At 31.6% G+C, this 21,125-nt stretch overlaps 1 protein-coding gene across 4 annotated transcripts in view; it reads right to left on the bottom strand.

The window, feature by feature from the left end:
* TBCD (tubulin folding cofactor D) overlaps window positions 1–21,125 on the bottom strand; it is a 436,500-nt gene that overhangs the window by 210,335 nt on the left and 205,040 nt on the right. For all 4 annotated transcript variants that reach the window (XM_074264992.1, XM_074264995.1, XM_074264993.1 and 1 more), the window contains exons 17-18: window positions 13,666–13,695; window positions 6,159–6,244 (exon numbers count right to left, since the gene is read on the bottom strand). In XM_074264992.1, coding sequence (XP_074121093.1) covers window positions 6,159–6,244; window positions 13,666–13,695 — 116 coding nt within the window. The remainder of the gene's footprint in view (window positions 1–6,158; window positions 6,245–13,665; window positions 13,696–21,125) is intronic.

The following is a 21,125-nucleotide window of genomic DNA, read 5'->3' as shown; positions in this document are numbered from 1 at the left end:
AAAAAAAAAAAAAAAAAAAAAAAAAAAAAAAAAAAAATTAAAAAGTCAAAAATATATAAAAAGTGAAACAAGTCATAAGTGAGGGCCTAAGGAAAAAATCACTAGGATTAAATGGATTGAAAATTAGTTCTATTAAACATTGAAAGAACAACTGATTCCAGTTCTATATAAACTATTTTCAAAATTAGGTAAACAGAGAATTCTACCAATTTCCTTTTATGATATAAATAGGATTTTGATACCAAAATCTAGAGACCCCAAAACAGAAATTGACTATAGAACAACATCCCAAATATTGATGCAAAAAATGTAAATACTAGCAAAGATATTATAGCAATTATCATAAAGATCATACATTATAACTAAATGGAATTTATATCAGGATTGCTGGTTTGGTTCAACAGTAGGAAAACATAGGATAACCTCAATTATCTTCTCAAAATAAGTCATTCCTATTAAAAAATACTAGAAAGCACAGAAATAAATGGAAATTTCCTTAAAATTATAAACAGTATCTACCTAAAAACAAGAGCAAGTATTATCCATAAATAAGAATAAATTAGAAGCTTTCTCAATAAGATCAGAGGTGAAACAAGGAGGCCTACTACCAACACTATTATTCAATATTGTTCTAGAAATACTACCGATAGCAGTAAACCACAAACATTGAAGGAATCAAGAATAGGCAATGAGAAAACAAAACTATCCTAGAGAATGAACAAAAAATAAAAACTAACTGAAACCATTAACAATTTTAGCAAACTGATAGGATATAAAATAAATCCAAACAAATCATCAGCATTTTTGTGTATCACCAAAAAACTCAGGAGAAAGAGATAGAAAGAAAAATTTCATTTAAAATAACTGCAGACAATATAAAATACTTGGGCATCTACCTGCCAACACAAACCCAGGAATACAGTTACAAAACACTTTTTACACACACAAATAGATTTAAATTAGTGGAGAAATATTAATTTTTCAAGGGTAAGACAAGCCAATAATAAAAATAATAATTGTACTAAAATTATTTTACTTATTCAGTGTCATACCACTGAAATTTCCAAAGAATTATTTTATAAAGGCATGAAAAATAATAACAAAATAAGAAAAAAAAATCAAAAGGATAATTGGAATCAGTTTTTTAAAACTGTGAAGGAAGGTGGCCTACTAATAACAGATTTCAAAGTAGAAATTATCAAAACAATCTGGCACTGACTAGGAAATAGAGTAGCAAATCAGTAAGAAAAATTAGGTACCCAATATACAGCAGTAAATGACCATAATAATCTAGTGTTTGATAATTCCAAAGATCCAAGCTTTTAGGGGGAAAACTCACTTTTTCTAAAAAACTGCAAGGAGACCTGGATGAGAGAAACAAAGCATACAATATAACAAGATGAGTTCTTGATTTTGGGTTCCCAGCCAGAGGGAAGAGCTGAAGTAAAGTTAGAGGCACCATCCCAGCATGTCCCAGGATTAGAGGTATTTATGCTAGAAAGTTTTCTATTTTAAAATAAATGAGCAGACAAAAAAGAAAATAGGAAATCCATTTTATGATATGAGAATAGGAAAGTCCATCTTATAAGAAAAGCAACAAATTTAGAGAACAGATCAAGAAGAGAAAACATAACAGCAATTGGACTATTTAAAAACTATGACCAAAAAAATAACATTGACACTCATAAAAGAAATAAAGAAAATTGTCCTGAAGTGATAGAACAAGAAAGAAACTAGAAGAAATTCACCAATCACCATCTGAAAGAGATCGTACAAGAAAAATATACAGGAACATCACTGATAAATTTCAAAATCCCCAGATCAAAGATAAAATTTTACAAGAAACAAAAACAAATAAAATAATTCAAATAGGTTAGAGCTACAATTAGAATTGTACAGGATTTATCAGCAGCCACAATAAAGACTGAAGGTCTAGAATATTAAATATTGACAATCAAAAGAACTACGCTTGTAGACAAAAACTAATCATAACACTGAATGAAAAAAAGACATTCAATAAACTTGCAGATTTTCAAGATGTTGTCTCAACCAAACCTGAACAAAATAGAAAATTTAACATATACAAGCAATCATCAAAGATTAATTTCAAGGAACAAAACAAGAACAAACTGTCTTATATGTGGAAATAAAAACCATACATCTAAGATGGATATCAATAACTGGGTAGTTCAAAAGAAAGATTGGAGCAGAGTTAAGTATGATCTGACTCTAAAAAGCAAAACCATCTAGAAAAGGGTAAAAATAGTAATTATTCTACATGAATGAGGAGCAAAGGAAGAACTGACACAGAGGCATTAAATGGGGGAGGAGGGCTGGTAAAGGGAGTAGATAAATAGTAAATAGGAAACAAGACATACATATTTTACACACACACACACACACACACACACACACACACACACACACACACACATATTCTACTCCTGACAGCTGTTTTTGCATATCACACACAGGCATGAGGAGTAGAATTTATTAGGAAAAAAATAAGGATAGAAATCAAAATTGTCTGTAATAATGAAAAAAATGCTCTAAATCAATACTGATTAGAAGAATATACATTAAAACAATTCTGAGGTATCTATTAGCTAACATAATAGAAACAGAAAAAGTCAAATGCTCTTGGTGGAGTAGTGAAAAGGTCCAAACATTCCAAAAAGGAACTATGCTCAAAAGAGTATAAAACTGTGTTTATGCTAGAACCAGAAACACCGCTACTTAGTTTTGTGTCAATGAAAGTTCAAAGAGAAGCAAAAAGAAACTACATGTGTAAAATTCTTTATACAACTCTTTTTGTGGTAGGAAAGAATTGGAAATTGAGTGAATGATCATCAATTGAGGAATGGCTGAAGAATTTGTCATAAATGATTTTAATGGAATACTATTGCTATAAGAAATGAGGAGGAAAATGGTTTTCAGAAAAATCCAGGAAGACCTATGTACTGATATGAAATGAAGTCAGCAAAACAAAAACTATACACAGTAATAGCAGTATTACAAGATAATCAACAGTGAAAAACTTAGCTATTCTGATCAATGTTTTGTATGACTGAACATGTATAAGTGATCTACTGCTTGCCTTCTCAACAGGTGAGAGAAGGACCAGAGGGAGAAGAATTCAAAACTCAAATTCAAAATAAAAAAAAAATGAATTTTTGAAAAATCAATATCTTATTAGTTTGTAAAAACAATTAATTGTTCTCAAGAAGAAGGAAATTTGCATGCTAAGTTTCAACAAAAAAATTTTAGCAGGTGAATGGAATTGAAATGAATATTATGATTTGATAAGTAATGCTAATGATAGGCTTCCATTTTGTGAGGTATTTCTTCAATTATCACACCATTAAAACCAACTACCAAAATACTATGAACTTATAACCTGAACTTCAAATTATGTTTTCAAAGTATTTAAATAAATTTTTTTGGGGGAAAAAGAAGCATAATTGTTTCACTATTGCTCTCATTAAAAATATTAATATGTATGAAGAGAAAAATATTTATATATTCTTAATAAGTAAAACAAAATGAAAGCACTTCAAATATTTTAGTCTTCTAAATTTCATTTTTTCTATATGATTCACAATACATATAACATCAGTAGATATATATAATTTATCAATAAAGAACACTGGTGAAAATATCATACTGATCAGATATGTTACATGACAAAAAATGTGAAGACTTGTAGAATAGATTATATTACATGAATCAAATGAATGCAGAAATAAGACACTCAGTGCTGTGGTGAGAGTCCTTGGACTGGAATCAGGACAACCTGACTTCAAATCCAGCCTCAGACAGCTTATGTGAACCTGGGCAAATTATTTAAGGCTAAGATAAACCTTTAGTGGACTGAAAAATGAGTATAATAATAGAACTTACCTAACAAAGTTGTAAGAATAAAATGATGTACTGTTTGTAAAGAATTTAGTTGGGTAATATCTGGCACAAAATGTTTAATAAGCATTGTTTCTTTCTTTAAAACAAGATCAGTTGTTTCTACGACTGGTCCATAAAAGCTTTAACAGTAAGATTAAAAATTGCCTTAAAGAAAGGGGAAAAAAAAAAAAAAAAAAAAAAAGCCTAACAGGAAAAGTAGCTAAAATTTCTGGAATAATGGAACAACTTTGGGTAAAAACCCATAAAGATCTAGAAAGCAACAGTAAGATTACAAATGAACAAAAAAGGAAAAAAAAAATGTGTACATCAGAATGGTTAGGGGATGCAAGGTTGGGGAATGTCACAAGTACACCATGTAGATACAATCTCTTTAAAAAGAACCCGAGGACAATTTCTTCAACATTGAGGTTTGTTTTGAGATTTTTTCCAACACTTAACAAACCATATTCATTAACCCACAATTAGACCATATTATCCACAACTCATGTTTTCCATATATTAAATTGTCTACAAAAACTAGGCAGTCTATTTTTAAGGCATACAATGAAGGCACATATGTATGCATATCTCTTAAGATATACTTATATCCTGGTAAATAAAAGGCAATGTTCAACTAAAAGTTTTAAAATTTTAAATGATAATAGAAGAAGCAGGAGGATAAAATGAAAAATAACAGTGGTCAGGGGAAATTTATTCCAATATGAGCTCTTGGGCTTACTTCAGTTCTCTAAGCCTTTGCTTACTCTTGTGTACAGAGAAAGGAATAGATTTAATCTATTATTCTAAACTTTGAGATAAAGATTATATAATAAATACTAATGAAATATGAAAGATCTTATAACAGGACACAGATTCAGAGTAGACCAAAGAGGAGACTTGTACCTAGCAGTGGCAATATAGGAACAAAAGCAGTGTAGTGGCAGAAGTAACACTGTATATATACTAAGCAAAGGGAAAATTCAAAAGGAAACAACTGTGTAACTTCAGTTCCAGGAATGAATGAGAGGTCTCAGTTTCAAGATTCCATATTAATCTGAACCCTACAAAGAATAATCATAATAACACAAAAAGAAAGCTTAAAGGTCTCTCATTCTGAAGCAGCAGAACTTTCCAATTTTCTGATGGTGACTAACTCACTAGTGAGATTCCAAACATGCAAGCTTAAAAAGACCTGTTTCACATTACTAATACACAGGTAAGGAATTGGCAAAACTCAGACCAAAGGAACAATCAGATTTTTTCCTGAATCAGACTACTTTGGAAGCACTGAAGACTTGCAAGTCTCCAATTGGAGCTGTCCTGGAATAAAATAACAGTTAGTACCCCCAACAAAGAAGTGATGGAGGAAGTAGTTGAAATTTGAACCTAATTCTCATGTGAACTGGTCAAGAGTGGAATAAATAGGTGTAAAAGCATGTGCATATATATCCATACCTACCAGCACCAAAAAAACATACACAGAAAAGGTTTTTTACTCAATAAGGAAATTAAAGAGAAGGGAGAGAAAGAAGGAAAGGTAGAGGGAAAGTAATCAAAGGAGGGATTAGTCCCATGTAAAATAAATTCTAAATAAATATATACAAAAATATTTATACTTCTTTTTCATATGGCAAAGAACTAGAAATTAAGGGGAGATCCATAAATTTGAAAATGGCTGAACAAATTACAGTATATAAATGTGAAGAAATAATATTGTGCTGGAGGAAATGATGAAGAACATGGTTTTAGAGAAGCCTGAGAAGACTTGCATAAAGTTATGAAGACTAAAGTGAGCAGAACCAGAAAAAAAAATACAAAGACAACAATCCTGATAAGACAAACAACTCTGAAAAACTTAGGAACACTGAACAACTAATGACAATTTCAGTGGGTCAATAATGATGGAACATAGCACTCTACAAAGGAATCAAAGTACACATTGAGATTTAAAAAAAAAAAAAAAAAACATGGTGAATAAGGGAATTTCTCTTCCTTTATCATACATGTTTATAAAAGGGTATTTATTTTTCTTTTCATTTGCAATTGAGGGAAGGAAATTAGGAAGGGAATATAGATTTTTACTGATTAAAAAAAATGTTTTGAAAAATAAAACAACCCTCCCTCAAGTACATTCTCCATCATCTCTTATATAATCTTTTATATAAGTGGTAAAAAAAAGACTAAGCAAGTAAGCAATTTTAACAAATTAAGTCACAAGCCAATGATTTTATGTTTTTAAGTGAAAAATTATAAAAACTTACCTTATATTAAGGAAGCAATTGGATCGGTTACCAACAGCAAAATAGTCAGCTGTAGTCAAAATGTCAATTCCATGAGGAAAAGTACCCTAAAAACAATTCTGTAATTAGTATATGCATATAAAAGCAGATTTCTTTTTAAAATTTAATATTGAAAAGAGCATTTTCATTGGAATAAAAGGATGTAGGTTAGAATTCAAACTAAATTTCTTATAATTTTTGTGATACTGGAAAACTCAATTAACCTCCCTTAGTTTCCTCACTGGAAGGATTGGATAATTCTTGAGGTGCCTTCCAGCTCTAGATTTATGCTGTAATTCAACTGTTAAAAATTTTATACATTATTAAATTTGAAATAATTTGAACATAAGCTGAACTGCTTAAACAAGTGTAGCAATTTAACTTAAAAAAATTAATTTCTTGAAAAATTATCACATTACTTAAGAAGAAATCTATTCATTATATGACCCCCCAAACCGTCTCTTCTTTCTAACTTTCTTATTACTAGCAAGGGCACCACCAACCTACCAGTTATGCCAGCTAACAGTAAACAATATTCTTGACTCTTCACTCTCTCACCCATCATATGCAATTAGTTGCCAAGATCTGTTGATTGCACCTTTGCCATCTCCCTCCTCTGACAAAATGCCCACCCTGGTGTCCCTCTGCCTCAAGTGTATTCACATTATACTCTTGTCACCCACTTGATTATTAATTGATCTTCCTGAAGCAAAGATTTGACCATGTTAATTCTGCTATTCAATAAATTTCCTATCATCTCCAAAACTCATATCCTTGACTTTTGGCAAACCACAACGGCATCTTTGCCAGTAAAACCCCAAATGGGGTCACAAAAAGTAGAAATGACTAAAACAACTGAACAACAACAAATAATCTGGTCCCTTCCTACCTTTCCAGAATTCTTACACTTCATCTTTCCCATCTATATTCTTTATAATTCAGTAATAATGCTTACTTTGCATAGGAAATTGATATTCCAAATCTATGCATTTTTACTGGATATCTTCCATGGCTGGAGCTTTCTCCTTTCTTATTTCTGTATCTTATACTCACTTAAATTCATAGTTAAAATATTATTTTCTGCAAGAAGTCTTTCCTGATCCCCACTAATGGTAGTGACTTATTTTTATGATCATCTCTAATACATCTAACATATATTTTGTTTTTGCATAATTAATTACTAGATATATACAAGATATATTCAGAGGAGGTGGGAGATCTTCTGAGAGTATGGAAGGCTAGTAGCTAGAATGGGAGAAGGAACTTGGAATTGGAAACATCTCCTAAAGAAAGTAGGATTGGAAATGAGATAGAAGAAAAACCAGGGAACTTAAGAGCCCAGATAAGGAGATGGAATATTTTATATGAAGTAAAGAAAGCAGATCAACATAGCTAGAATCCTATGATAAGATAAAGAGTAAGTAAAGATTAAACCAGTTAAGACAAAATCAGAGGAAGAAAATTATAGACCAATTTCCCTAATAAATACTGATGCAAAAATCTTAAATAAAATATTAGCAAAAAGATTAGAAAAAAATCAACCCCAGGATAATACACCATGACTAAATACGATTTATACCAGGAATATAGGGCTAGTTCAATATTAGGAAAATTATTAACATAATTGACTGTATCAATAACCAAATTAACAAAAATCATATGATCATCTCAATAGATGCAGAAAAAGCATTTGATAAAATCAAACACCCATTTCTATTAAAAACATTTAAAGAATATGGGAATAAATGGATTTTTCCTTAAAATGTTCAGGAGCATCTATTTAAAACTATCAGTAAGCATCATATTCAATGGGAATAATCTGGAACCATTTCCAATTAGATCAGGAGTGAAACAAGGTTGCCCGCTATCACCATTACTATTCAATATTGTATTAGAAACACTAGCTTCAGCAATAAGAGTTGAGAAAGAGAATAAAGGAATTAGAATAGGTAATAAGGAAATAAAATATCACTCTTTGCAGATGATATGATGGTATACTTAGAGAACCCCAGAGATTCTACTAAAAAGCTATTAGAAATAATCCACAACTTAACCAAAGTTGCAGGATACAAAATAAATCCACATCAATTCTCAGCATTTTTATATATCATCAACAAAATCCAACAGCAAGAGATACAAAGAGAAATTCCATTTAAAATAACTGTCGATAGCATAAAATATTTGGGAATCTACCTACCAAAGGAAAGTTAGGAACTATATGAGTTTTCTACAAAACACTTTCCAGACAAATAAAGTCAGATTTTAAAAACTGGAAAAATATTATGTGCTCTTGGATAGGCCAAGCAAATATAATAAAGATGACAATGCTACTTAATCTATTTATTTAATGCTATACCAATCAGACTCCCAAGAAACTATTTTAATGACCTAGAAAAAACAACAACAAAATTCCTATAGAAGAACTTAAAAGGTCAAGAATTTCAAGGGAACTAATGAAAAAAAAAAAAATCAAATGAAGGCAGCCTAGCCTGATCTATAACTATGTTATAAACCATTTGGTATTGGCTAAGAAATAGACTAGTTGATCAGTAGAATAGGTTGGGTTCACAGGACAAAATAGTCAATAACTGTCAAGTTCTGATCGTCTCTCAGTTGTAATCCTTCTCTGGGAGGAGGCCTTTCTCTGTGAATCTTTTTCTCTATCCTCTTCACTTGCGAATCCACAGGACGTCTTCTCCTTGATGCAGTCCAAAACTCACTCTCCAGACTTTAACTTCTCCTTTTATCCTCCCAGAGAATGGGCGTGGGATAACTCAGGGGCTTGTGGGAAAAATACTTCAACCAATGAACTTGCTTGTTTGAACTAAAAGTGTGAACTTTGAACTAGAGAATTGTTAAGTACCAACTTAGTACTTAGTAAGAACCTAGCAAATAACTATAGCAATCTAGTGTTTGACAAATCCAAAGACCCCAGACTTTGGGATAAGAATTCACTATCTGACAAAAATTACTGGGAAAATTAGAAATTAGTATGGCAGAAACTACCAATACCCACATTTAACACCGTACACCAAGACAAGGTCAAAATGGGTTCATGATCTAGATATAAAGAATGAGATTATTAAAAAAATTAGAAGAACACAGGATACTTCTCAATTGTTCTTCCAGGCTTCCTGTTCTCATAGTAGTTTTCTGTGGTTAAGGTCCTTTTCTGTTTCTTACTCATTTTCTTTCTTTTTTCCCATATTTCATGACTTTTAAAACAAGCTCTGCTCCTGAGATATTTGTTGTTCCAAGCTTCTTGTGCAAGCTTTGAGCCTTGGCTTAGAGTACAGTGGTCAGAGTTTTTCACCCCAGGAGAATGACATTTCTTGAAGTTCTTCTGACGTATTTTGAACTGGTAAATTGTTTGGTTCTATCTCTTTGTAGATACTTGTTCTAAACTCTGTTCAGAGGTTTGGTTTCTCAAGCAACTTTTGGGCTTCACTTGACCATTTTGGCTCCTCCCACCAATTGTGGAGTAAAAATGGGAGTTGAAGATGTGTGTATAAACATATGTATCTATGTATGTTCAAATATATATGCAAATTTTTGAGATATTTTCCCCCAGATTTCTGCTTTCCATCTAATTTTGGCTGCATTGATTTTGTTTGATCTACACTTTTTAAATTTAATAAAATTAAAATTAATAATTTTCAAATTATTTAGTTCTGACTTTATGTAAAAAGGGTTTGGAAATTGTGTTGTGGGTTTGTCTTAGAAGGTAGACTCCCAAATATGTTATGTTGTCTACAGATAATTTAAATGGAATTTTTCTTTCTGTCTTCCAGCAGAACTTTGACAATCTATAGAAAAACACTTATGATTTATGCGAGTTTGTTTTATATCTTGCAACTTTGCTAAAGTTGTTCACTGTTTTAAGAGTTCTTTTAATTGATACTCTAAAATTCTCCATGTATACTATCATATCATATGCAAAGAGAAAGTTTTGTTTCCTCATTGCCCGACTAATTCCTTCAATTTTTTTTTTTCTTTTCTTATTCCTATGAATTACATTTCAAATACAATGCTAAATAACAGTGCTGATAATAGGCATCCTTGCTTCACCCCAATCTTACTAGGAAAGCTTCTAGTTTATTCCAATTACAGATAATGCTTGTGGATGGTTTTAGACAAATATTACTTTTGAATAAGAATTCCATTTATTCCATTGTTCTCTATAGTGTTTTTAATGGGAATGGATATTGGATTTTCTCAAAAGCCTTTTCTTCCTCTACTCAGATAATCCTATCATTTCTGTTGATTTTGTTATTGATATAGTCAATTATAACAATAGTTGACCTAATGTTGAATCAGCCTTTCATTCCTCGTAAAAATCACACCTTGTATGAGTCTTGTGATATATTGTAGTAATCATCTTGTTAGTATTTTATTTAAAATCTTTGAGTCTATTTCCTTTGAGAAACTGGTCTATACTTTTCTTTCTCTGTTTTTGTTCTTTCTGATTGAGGTATTAGCACCATTAGGTCATTTCTCTGCCTATTTTCCCAAAAAGTTTATATAGTATTGGAATTAATTGTTCATTAAATGTATGATAGAATTCAGCTGTGAATGCATCTGGCCCTGGGAATATTTTCTTAGGGAGTTCACTGATCGCTTATTCAAATTTTTTCCCCCTAAGATGGGGTTATTTTAGTATTCTATTTCTTCCTCCATTAATCTGAAAATTTATGTTTTTGTAAATATTCATCAATTTTGCTTAGACTGTCAGATTTATTGGCATGTAACTAGGCAAAATAGCTCCTAATAATTATTTTAATTTACTCTTCACTAGTAGTTCTTTTCATTTTTGAAACTGGTTATTTGCTTTTCTCATTTCTTTTAACAAAATTAATATCTCCTTTATTGATTTTTTTTCTTAGAATGAAAGCCTAGTTTTATCTATTAGTTCAATGGTTTTCTTAGTTGTCTGTCTAATATATTGATCTATTCCTTCTCTGTTTTATTGATGTAAGCATTTACAGATTTAAATTTTCCCCTAAGTACTGTTTTGGCTGTATTATATGCATCTTCCTTCTGAAAGTAATTTTTATGTCTACTTTTTTCTCTTCCTATTTCTCTCCTTTATCTGACTTTTTAACTTCCTAAATAAATGGTCAATATCTGATGCTTCTATTTCTTTACCTTATATTCCTTGGCTTTTTGTCCCCAGACTCAATTAAAATTATTCTCTGGAAGTTCATCAATGTCCTAATCTATAAACCCAACAATCTTTTCTCAGTTTTCATCTTCCGTGACTTCTTTTTACAGCTGAACATAGCTTCTACTTTTGAAAAGTTTCTGCTTCTTTAGATTCTAAGGACATTGTACTTTCCTAATTTTCCTCTTTTGTTGCCTCTTCTACTCTGTAAAGCCTAAATGCTGATATTTCTTACAGGTGAGATTTCATTACTTTGTTTTTTCTTTGCTTTCATTCTACATACTCTTTGACAAAGATCACAATCAGTGTTTAAATTTACATTTACATGACATTAAACATGACTCCATAAAGCATATATTCAGTCATAACGTAAATTCTAATAATGTATCTCCAACTGTCACTTGGACATTTCCCCTCTGTCACTTTTCACATTCCTATTCTAAATGACACTCAGTTTCTTCTCAAATCTGATCCCTTTATCTTCTCTCTTCTTATTTCTCTATCTTGTCAAAGGATACACCACGGTCCTAATTACCCAATCTCAAGATCATGGAATTATCTTCGACCAATAATTTGTTCTCACAAAATCATTTTAATTTCAGTAAATACTTCCTTAGAAATATCTTTAATAATAATTATAAAGCAAAATAATCACATAAAAAATTCTTCCAAATCATTAATAGTAAGGGAAATGCAAATGAACCCAACACTAGATTTCACCAAAAAATTAGTAAAAAGATTAACAGACAATAGATGATAGGAACACTGGCACATTGCTGTGGAGCTAAGAATCAGCAAAATCATTTTGAAAAGCATTTTGGAATTATGCAAATAAAGTGACTAAAATGTCTATACCTTTTATTTTAGCCATAGCTCTAATTCTAGCACCCTCTTTTCCCACGGTTAATATTGGGACAAAATGAAGCACTCACAAGTCATTAAACATTTAATAAAGGAGAAGGTATACTTTGCACCAATAAAGCAAGAACATACAACAAGAAGTGGCATTTAGCTCTTGGTCTTTCTTATTTACATTGAAATACATATAGTCCCCACATCACTGGATATGGGAACTCAAAAAGATTCAAAGTACCCATCAAGTCTGAGAGGCCCTCACTAGAAGCTGAATCCAGGAAGCTGAAACTAATCCGATTTCAGTTGTATCTGGAAAGTCAGGGGAGCTGCACCAGGAAAATACTGTTCTTATTACAGCTTTTAACCTAGAAAATAAACCATGAGGTTTATACCTCAAAGAGGTCATTGAACTTGATATGAAAGTTTCTATTTATACCAAAATAATCTATAGCAGAACATTTTGAGAGTGGGGGATTAGAATAGCTAAAAAAAATTATTCCTATAGTAACAAAGGAATATATGGAAATCTAAGCAATAAAAAATGCCAAAGAGGATAAATCTATGGAAAACAGAAAAACCATGGAAAGATTTACATTATCTGATACAGATTAAGGTAAGTAAAATAGAAATAATTCATAGAATGTAAAGGAAAGTACAATGAAAAAATCAAAAATAAATACTGTAAAGTTACATAAAACAAACAAGGCCCCAAAGAAAAGAAATAACTTCTCCTGTTCTGTAGAGGGGATTCCACAGGGAGTACATTATATATGCCTTCAGAATTTGTTTTTTTCTCTCCAGAATTTTTTGATGTATATGGTTTTGAGGATTTTTTTTCTTCTTCCTCTCCTTTCTTTATAAAATATTGTTAATTGTAGGGAATAACAGGGACCAAGGTAGGCAGGGATACTGGGAAAAATTCTAACACTCAGAAATACAAAATATATCACTAAAAATTAATTTTAGAAAAGAAATATAGACATCTTACATGAATCCTCTGTTTTTTATTCTCATTGCTACTAATATAGCCTAAACCCTAATTAACTGGCATATTGAATCTATTTCAACAGCCTTATAAATGGTTTTCTAGAACTCCTTGTCCCTTCCAATTCTTCCTGCACTCTATTACCTGATAAATCCTTCTAAAAGAAGATTTCCATCATATTAAAATACTTCAATATTATTTTAGTGTCACTTGCACAAGACTTCAACCTGATATTCAAAACCCTAATCATCTTAAAGTGCTGCTTAAAATTAAGAAGTTTAACCCTGGGAAATGAGAGATGAGTGGGAAATTGAATAGAGCATCAATTGCTGCTTATAAGAAATTGTATTATTAAATACATTATTTTATTTAACATATATTTAAATAATCATAATGAAGGAAAATAATGTCTGGCTATATCTCTTTTAGTGTTCAGACCTAGGGATACAGGAAGTTTGGTGAAAGAAGATTCAAAAAAGTTACCATACCTGTCTTCCAACATTCTCCTGGAAAGCAGCCTAGAGTACAAAGAGAACAAACAGAGCAAAATGAGTCAGGTTTGCTTTTTGCTAAACATCAGACAATAAACTCAAAACAAACATAAAGCACTTTAAATGACCCATGGCTTCATTTTTTGAAATAAAGTCCTCATTGTTAGATGCACAGAGCCTCAAGGGTTGTTTGTCATTCCTGTTTTTATGACCTGCACAACAACTTAAGAATGCAAGTATATTAAGAACTGGCTTATCCAGAACAATGTCCTTTGACTGCTGAAACCTAAGTTCATACCAGTACATGAAAGCCAATTCAAGGCTATAGAATTAAAAGTGTTCTTCCTTTATTTATCAGTTCACTGAAAAGTGTATGTCAATTTAAAAAGTCAAAAAATTTTATTTCAAGAGGAAGGCTTAGTACATTTTGTAATTAGCTATGAATAATATGAAAACTTTTCCTATCAATTTAAATTAAATTATCACTCTACGATAATAATTGAATTCTGAATATGTCAGTTATTTTGGGGACAATAAAATCCACATAGTTCCTTTAATTACTGAGGGAAGAAGCACAGAAACAAATATGCTAAAAATCCTTTTTGAAAATATAAACTGAATAAAAATTAATATAGTTCTCATGTTGCTTTTCATGTAAAATAGGGGAAACTTTAAATTGCTTGAAGTTTAATTTCTTGTTCAGAGTGAATTTTCTTACCAAGCACCAAACTTTCAGACCAATTAGGTATGAATATCTGGTCAAAAGGGTTGTTATATAACTTGGCTGAAAATTATAGGATGAACAAGGAATAAGAACATTTCCTGTGTATTTCTAAGTTGTCTCCATATATGACTCTAGGTGTTTGTTTCTGTCTCCCTTTCTTTTATTCTATTCTCTGAAACCATCAAGTTTAACTGTGTCCAAAAGGCATGCATTTCAATTTAGGTAGAAGATAAAATTATTAATAACCAATTAAGCATTTATTAATTGCCTATGAGATAGACAAGAAAGAAAATAAAAATGCAGCATATTAAGTTTTCAAAGAATTTGATTCCTACTGGAAGAGACATTACCTATGTGACAATATATACAAAATAAAATAAATAAAAATAAGGTTATATAAAAAGGGAGGGCAATTTTCTATACTGTACTAGAAATGCTAGCAATAGCAATAAGAGAATAAAAAGAAATTGAAGGAATCAGAATGAACAATAAGGAAATAAAACTCTCTCTTTTTGTAGATAATATAATATACTTGGAAAATCCTAAAGATTCAACTTTAAAAATTAGCTGAAAAAATAAATAATTTTAGCAAAGTAGCAGGATATTAAATAAACCCACTTAAGTTATATGTCAACAACAAAGCCCTGCAAGAAGAGATAGTATGAGATATTTCATTTAAAATCACTGCAGGCAATATGAGATAGCTGAGAGTACATCTGCCAAGATAAACCCAGGAACTCTATGAACACAGTTACAAAACACTAGTCATGCAGACAAAGGCAGATTTAAATAAAAAATATTAATTTTTCATGGGCAGATTGAGCCAATATAATAAAAATAATAATTCTACCTTAATAAATGTATTCATTGCCATACCAACCAAACTACCAGAAAATTATTATATAAAGCTAGAAAACAAAATTTACCTAGAAGAATCATCAAGAATATCAAAGGAATTAATAAAAAAAAAAACTGTAAAGGAAGGAAGTCTAGCAATATCAGATCTTGATTGCTTATTTTACTTTGTTCTCAAAGAGAACCAAAATGATATCACTATGTTGAAATTTCAGTTTGACTGTGGCTTCAGAAGGCTCTAGCACAGGTCAAACAAATAGTCCACAAGAACATTTAAAGCAGAAATTTCTCAAAATTTGTCCATTTGTGTTTTGATCATCTTCTTTAACATAGGCACACAATACTAATAAAGTTCTTCAGAGAGACCTTGAGTATCCTTGTATCATTTCTTCTGACCTCCAAAAGAGTGCTTACCTAATGTGAGTTATCTATAAAAGTCTTTTAGGCAAAAGCACATTTGGCATTCAAACAATGTGGCCAGTCCATTAGACTATAGTAGAGTCTGAATGCTCATCAATTAAGCTTGAGAAAGGACCTCAAAACTTATCTTATCCTGCCAAATAATCTTCAGAATATTCTTAAGACAATTCAAATGAAAGTGATTCCATTTCCTGGCATGGTGCTGATAAGGGCTGATAGACTGTCCAGAGTTCACAGATATACAAGAAAGTCAACACAATAGTTCTGAAGACCTTTAGTGTAGTAGGCAGCCTAATCTTTTCTCTCCCACGTTATCTATAAGAGCCTCCCAAACAGGAGGCTAGCTCTGATAGTTCATTTGTTAACCTTAAAATCTATATATACATCCCTGGAAAGTATACTGCCAATGTAAGTGAACTTATCTGCAGCATTCAATATTTTTCCATTTCCTATAACCTACCATAGTTCTACCTATGGATGATTTGATGCTAACTGGTGGAACACCTGTGTTTTCTTGCTATTAACTGTTAGGCCAAAATGACCAAAGTAGCAGACAATCAATCCATACTTTATTGCATCTCAGCATTAGGGGCTGTGATTAAAAAAAAATAAAAATCATGGACCAATTATCACTCCTCTTTGTACAGCCTTTTCAAGCTAAAAAAATTTACCATCAATGCAGTGCTAATCTTGAAGCCATTTTCATCCTCAGTCAAAGCACTTGATAATATCAACAAAAACTAGGATTTTGAGATAAGTAAAAATGGTAAAATGATATAGGTGATATCTTTTTTTTTCACATATAAATTAAGTGTGGCAGAGTAATATATCTTGGGGAAGAGGGAAGTAATAGAGAAAGGGAGAAAAAATTATGGAACTCAAAATCTTACAAAAATGAATGTTGAAAATCATCTTTACATATAATTTGAAAAAATAAAATACTACTAAATTTTAAAAAAGATTTAAGCTTTTGGAATAAAAACTCACTATTTGGTTAAAAAAAATTGCTGGGAAAACTGGAAAGAAATCTGGCAAAAATTGGGTATAGACCAATATCTTACACCATTTACCAAGGTACAACATAGGTACATGACCTAGATATTAGAAAAACATGGAATATATTGCTTATCATATTTATAGAAATTACAACAATTCATGAAAAAACAAGATAAAGAGTATTGTGGAACATAAAAATGGATAAATCTATTTACATTAAATTAAAAAGGGGTTGTACAAGTAAAATCAACATTGCCAAAATTAGAAGGAAAAAAATGGGGGGGGGGGTTTGAAGGGGATTTACATAGTATCTAGAAGGCCTCATATGTCAAGTATATAAAGAACTTTTTACATTAATAAGAATATGAGTCATTCCCCCAAAGATAAATGACATGAATATGAACAGACAATTTTTTTAATAAAGAAATCAAAGCTCTATATAGTCACTTGAAAAAATGTCTTAAATCATTGTTAATTAGAGAAATGCAAATTAAAACAACCTTGAGATATAATCTCATATCTATCTGACTGGTTAAAATGATAGAAGGGGAAAATAACAAATGTTGGAGGAAATTCAGAAAATTTAGGATTTACCAATGCACTATTGATGGAACTATGAATAGATCCTATCATCTTGGAAAGCAATTTGGAATTATGCCTAAAAAGTTAGAAAATTGTACATACTCTTTGACATATATTAGGTCTGTTTCCCAAAGTGATTAGGGAAAAAGGAAAAACTTATATATTGTGAATATATAATTGTGAATGACTAAGCTACTCTGAGTAACAGGATCATTCGTTGTTGCTTTTTGCCCTTCATTCAAGAAGACCAATGAAGTCTGGATTTAAGTAAGGCAGAGTTTCACAAAATCTTCATCCTCATTCTCTCCTCTTGTGTCCTCAGAGTTCAGTGTCAAGACAAAAGTCAAGAAAACTGGCAATGGCCTCAGATGGGTGACCTTAGGCTTTTTAAATTAACTTTCCCAGGTCTCAATTTGTCTGAGACAAAGCCCATTCAATGATCAAGGGCTAATGATCAAGCACTGAGACTAAAGACTAGTTTAGCACCACAAAAGCATCAGTCTAATTGGGGAAGATACTCAAGAGTTTCTGGCCAGAACAGAAAATAATTGCTATTTGCACCCACCCTAAGCCATCAAAGCCCAAACAATGAGCTTCAAAATCTATTATGGGCCATTTAATGATAGCCAATGTAATCTTGATTTAAAAGCATAGTTAGGTAGCTCTATTTGAATCAAAGTGGGCTTTTAAAGCCTGTTTTTCCAGAGCTTTATGATTTTCATAAATGAATAAAAACTGTACAGTATATGGAATAAATTGTCCCAAGAAAATTCCGGAGAGATTAGTAAATCAAAGAAAATACTTGAAGAATATGAAAAACTGTAGTACAACTAGAAAGCCCCAAAAAGGAGAAAATACCTGATGAAGTCTAGATTTCGATTCCCGGTCAGGGAACCAAATGATGAGATTAGGGTTCCTGGTTGTCAGGGATTTAAATGATGAGGTTAGTGACAGTTTTCAGGGTTCAGGGAACCAAATGAAGAGGTTAGGCTCCCCTAAATCCCCTTAGGATTCGGAGCAGGGAAGGAAGTTGTGGGAACCCCTTTCTGGTGGCGCAGAGGTCTTTCAAAAAGGAATTGACAAACCCAAAAGGCTGGACTGGTAAAAAGAAGTTAATTATTGACACTGGGAAGTCAGCCTTTGCTATGCATAAATAGAAAGACTAAATTCTTTAGCAGCAAGGTTTGACAGAGAAGTAAAGTTTCCAGTAAAGAAATTCCGATAGAGAGGTATAAAATCTTGTTAGGGAAATAGGTGAGGAAGATAAAGAGAGGGTAACATTGAAAGAGAGTATCATTTCAGCGGTCAGAGGTTTGCTGCTATGCCAGGAAGAGAGAGAGTTTCCTTGGCATGGCATATTAGGTTCTCTGAAAGGACTGGATTTAAAATTGGCTCTTTTTAAATAGAAGCCTTGGCTACACTTGGCTACAAGGTAGGGGCTGGTTTTAGCTTGAACTGGAATTTGAATAGAATGGAATGAGTGTCTCTAGGTTTGAGCTTTAATTCAATAGGAAGCTTAATCAGTAGTGAGTATTACCTCCATCTCTAAGGATAACAGAATGAAGCTGTTTATCCTGTTTCCCTCAGGTGGAGTCCTTTACAGAAGCAAGGATTCAAGGAGAATCTGTCCTTTAAGGCGTTTTAGAGAGTTTCCTCATATCTACATGTGAGGAAGGCCACCCAGTTCCTCTTTACCTACTCCAGGAAAACCCTAAATGTAAAATAACTATGAATAGAGATTCAAAGAAAAGAAATACATTTTCAACAAGGAACTACATAAAGACTTAAAAGAAATGAAGCAAAAGATAAAAAAATGAAATAAAAGCTCTAGAAGAAAGAATTGGAAAAAGCTTTTGTGACATTAAGGGAAAATGGTAAATCTAACCTAGGACAAGGAATTCCTGAATACACCAAAAAAAAAGTCAATGGCAATATGAGACGATAAGAAATATTAAAACAAAATCGAAAGATTGGGTGGGAACAAATAGAGGAAAATGTAAGTTACTTATATAAAAACAATTTGCCTAGAAAATAGGTCAAATAGAGATCCTTTAAAAATAATCAATCTTCTTGAAAACCATAATAAAAAGAAAGAAAATGGAGGTCCTCTTTGAAAAAATTATAAGTTAAAAATACCATGGGATATTAGAACCAGAAAACAAAATAAAGATAGAAAGAATTTACCAACCAAGTCCTGAAAAAAGAAAAAGCCCTAGGCTGGTCAGGGCAAAAAAAAAAAAAAAAAAAGAAAAAAAAAAGATAAAGCTGCAATGTCAATGAAAAATTTTTACAAGCATCCAGAAAGGAGGAGTTTAAGCATCAAGAAAGGATAATATAAAACATGTCAACTATTTCTACTAAAAATAAGAGATTATATAATTTAACATTTTAAAAGGTGAAAAGATAAAAATATCTTACTCTGAAAAACTGAATAAAATTCCATAGAGGAAAATAAATACACCAACAGTGGAAAAGAGGAATTTGTAGCATTTCTTAAAAAAAAAAAAAAAAGATCAGAACTGTATAGGAATTTTGAAATAAAATATAAAAGTGAAGAGAAAAAAAGAAAAGATAATTTTATATAGTAACTAAAAGGAGCTGTATGATGATTTAATGTTATATTCTATGGGAGAAGGAGAAAGAAACATATTCTTTTAGAACCTTAATGTTTTCAAATAGGCAACTGGTGATTCAGGAAGAAAGCTGAGAGGAGAGATTAAGGATGGTTTGTAGTTCTGGGAAACATTTGCATAAAGACTATACTTATACCCATTCAAAGCTAATGAAGTTTACTTAAAGGCAGAAAAGAGAGAGAAGAAAAGCTGTATAGCACAGGTCTTTAAGGAATGACCTATAATTAGGAGGTCTGATGTAGAAGTTGAAATAATAATGGAGACTGAAGTGTTCAGGGAAATTGCTGGAAAGGCAGGAAAGTATAGTGTCTCATATAATAAGGGAATAAAGGACATCTAGAGGGTTGTCAATAACATCAACTAATAGAGAAGAAATTGAGAAAAGACTGAGAAATCATGGGTAATACTGAAAGGAGTTCAATTTAGGGTTGAGATCAAAAGCAAGATTCCAAAAGATGGAATGAGAAAAGGGAAAGTAGAGGCAATGAATGTAGATAGCTTTTTCAAGAAATTTACTTGGGAAGGGAAGGAAAGCTCTAACTTGAAGGGATATTAGGGTATATTAAAGGGTTTTTAAAGATAAGGGAGACTTGGGTATATGTGAAAGCAATAAGGAAGGAAATAGTTGCTAGGGATTCAAAAGAGGATATATTTTTTATCTTGATTTTATTTTAATTTTTTTATTATAGCTTTTTATTTACAAGACATATGCATGGATAATTTTTCAGCATTGACAATTGCAAAATCTTTTGTTCCAATTTTTTCCCTCCTTCCCCCCACCCTCTCCCCCAGATGGCAGGTTGACCAATACATGTTAAATATGTTAAAGTATGAGTTAAATAGAATGTATGTATACATGTCCAAACAGTTATTTTGCTGTACAAAAAGAATCGAACTTTGAAATAGCATACAATTAGCCTGTGAAGGAAATAAAAAATGCAGGCAGACAAAAATAGAGGAATTGGAAATACTATGTAGTGGTTCATAGTCATCTCCCAGAGTTCTTTTGCTGGATGTAGCTGGTTCAATTCATTACTGCTCTATTGGAACTGATTTGGTTCATCTCATTGTTGAAGAGGGTCATGTCCATCAGAATTGATCATCATAGAGTACTGTTGTTAAAGTATATAATGATCTCCTAATTCTTCTCATTTCACTCAGCATCAATTCATGTAAGTCTCTCCAGGCCTTTCTGAAATCATCCTGCTGGTCATTTCTTACAGAACAATAATATTCCATAATATTCA

This window comes from Sminthopsis crassicaudata, chromosome 4 (assembly GCF_048593235.1).
Source record: "Sminthopsis crassicaudata isolate SCR6 chromosome 4, ASM4859323v1, whole genome shotgun sequence".
NCBI classification, from domain to species: Eukaryota; Metazoa; Chordata; class Mammalia; order Dasyuromorphia; family Dasyuridae; genus Sminthopsis; species Sminthopsis crassicaudata.
This window is presented reverse-complemented; position numbering and strand designations above follow the sequence as displayed.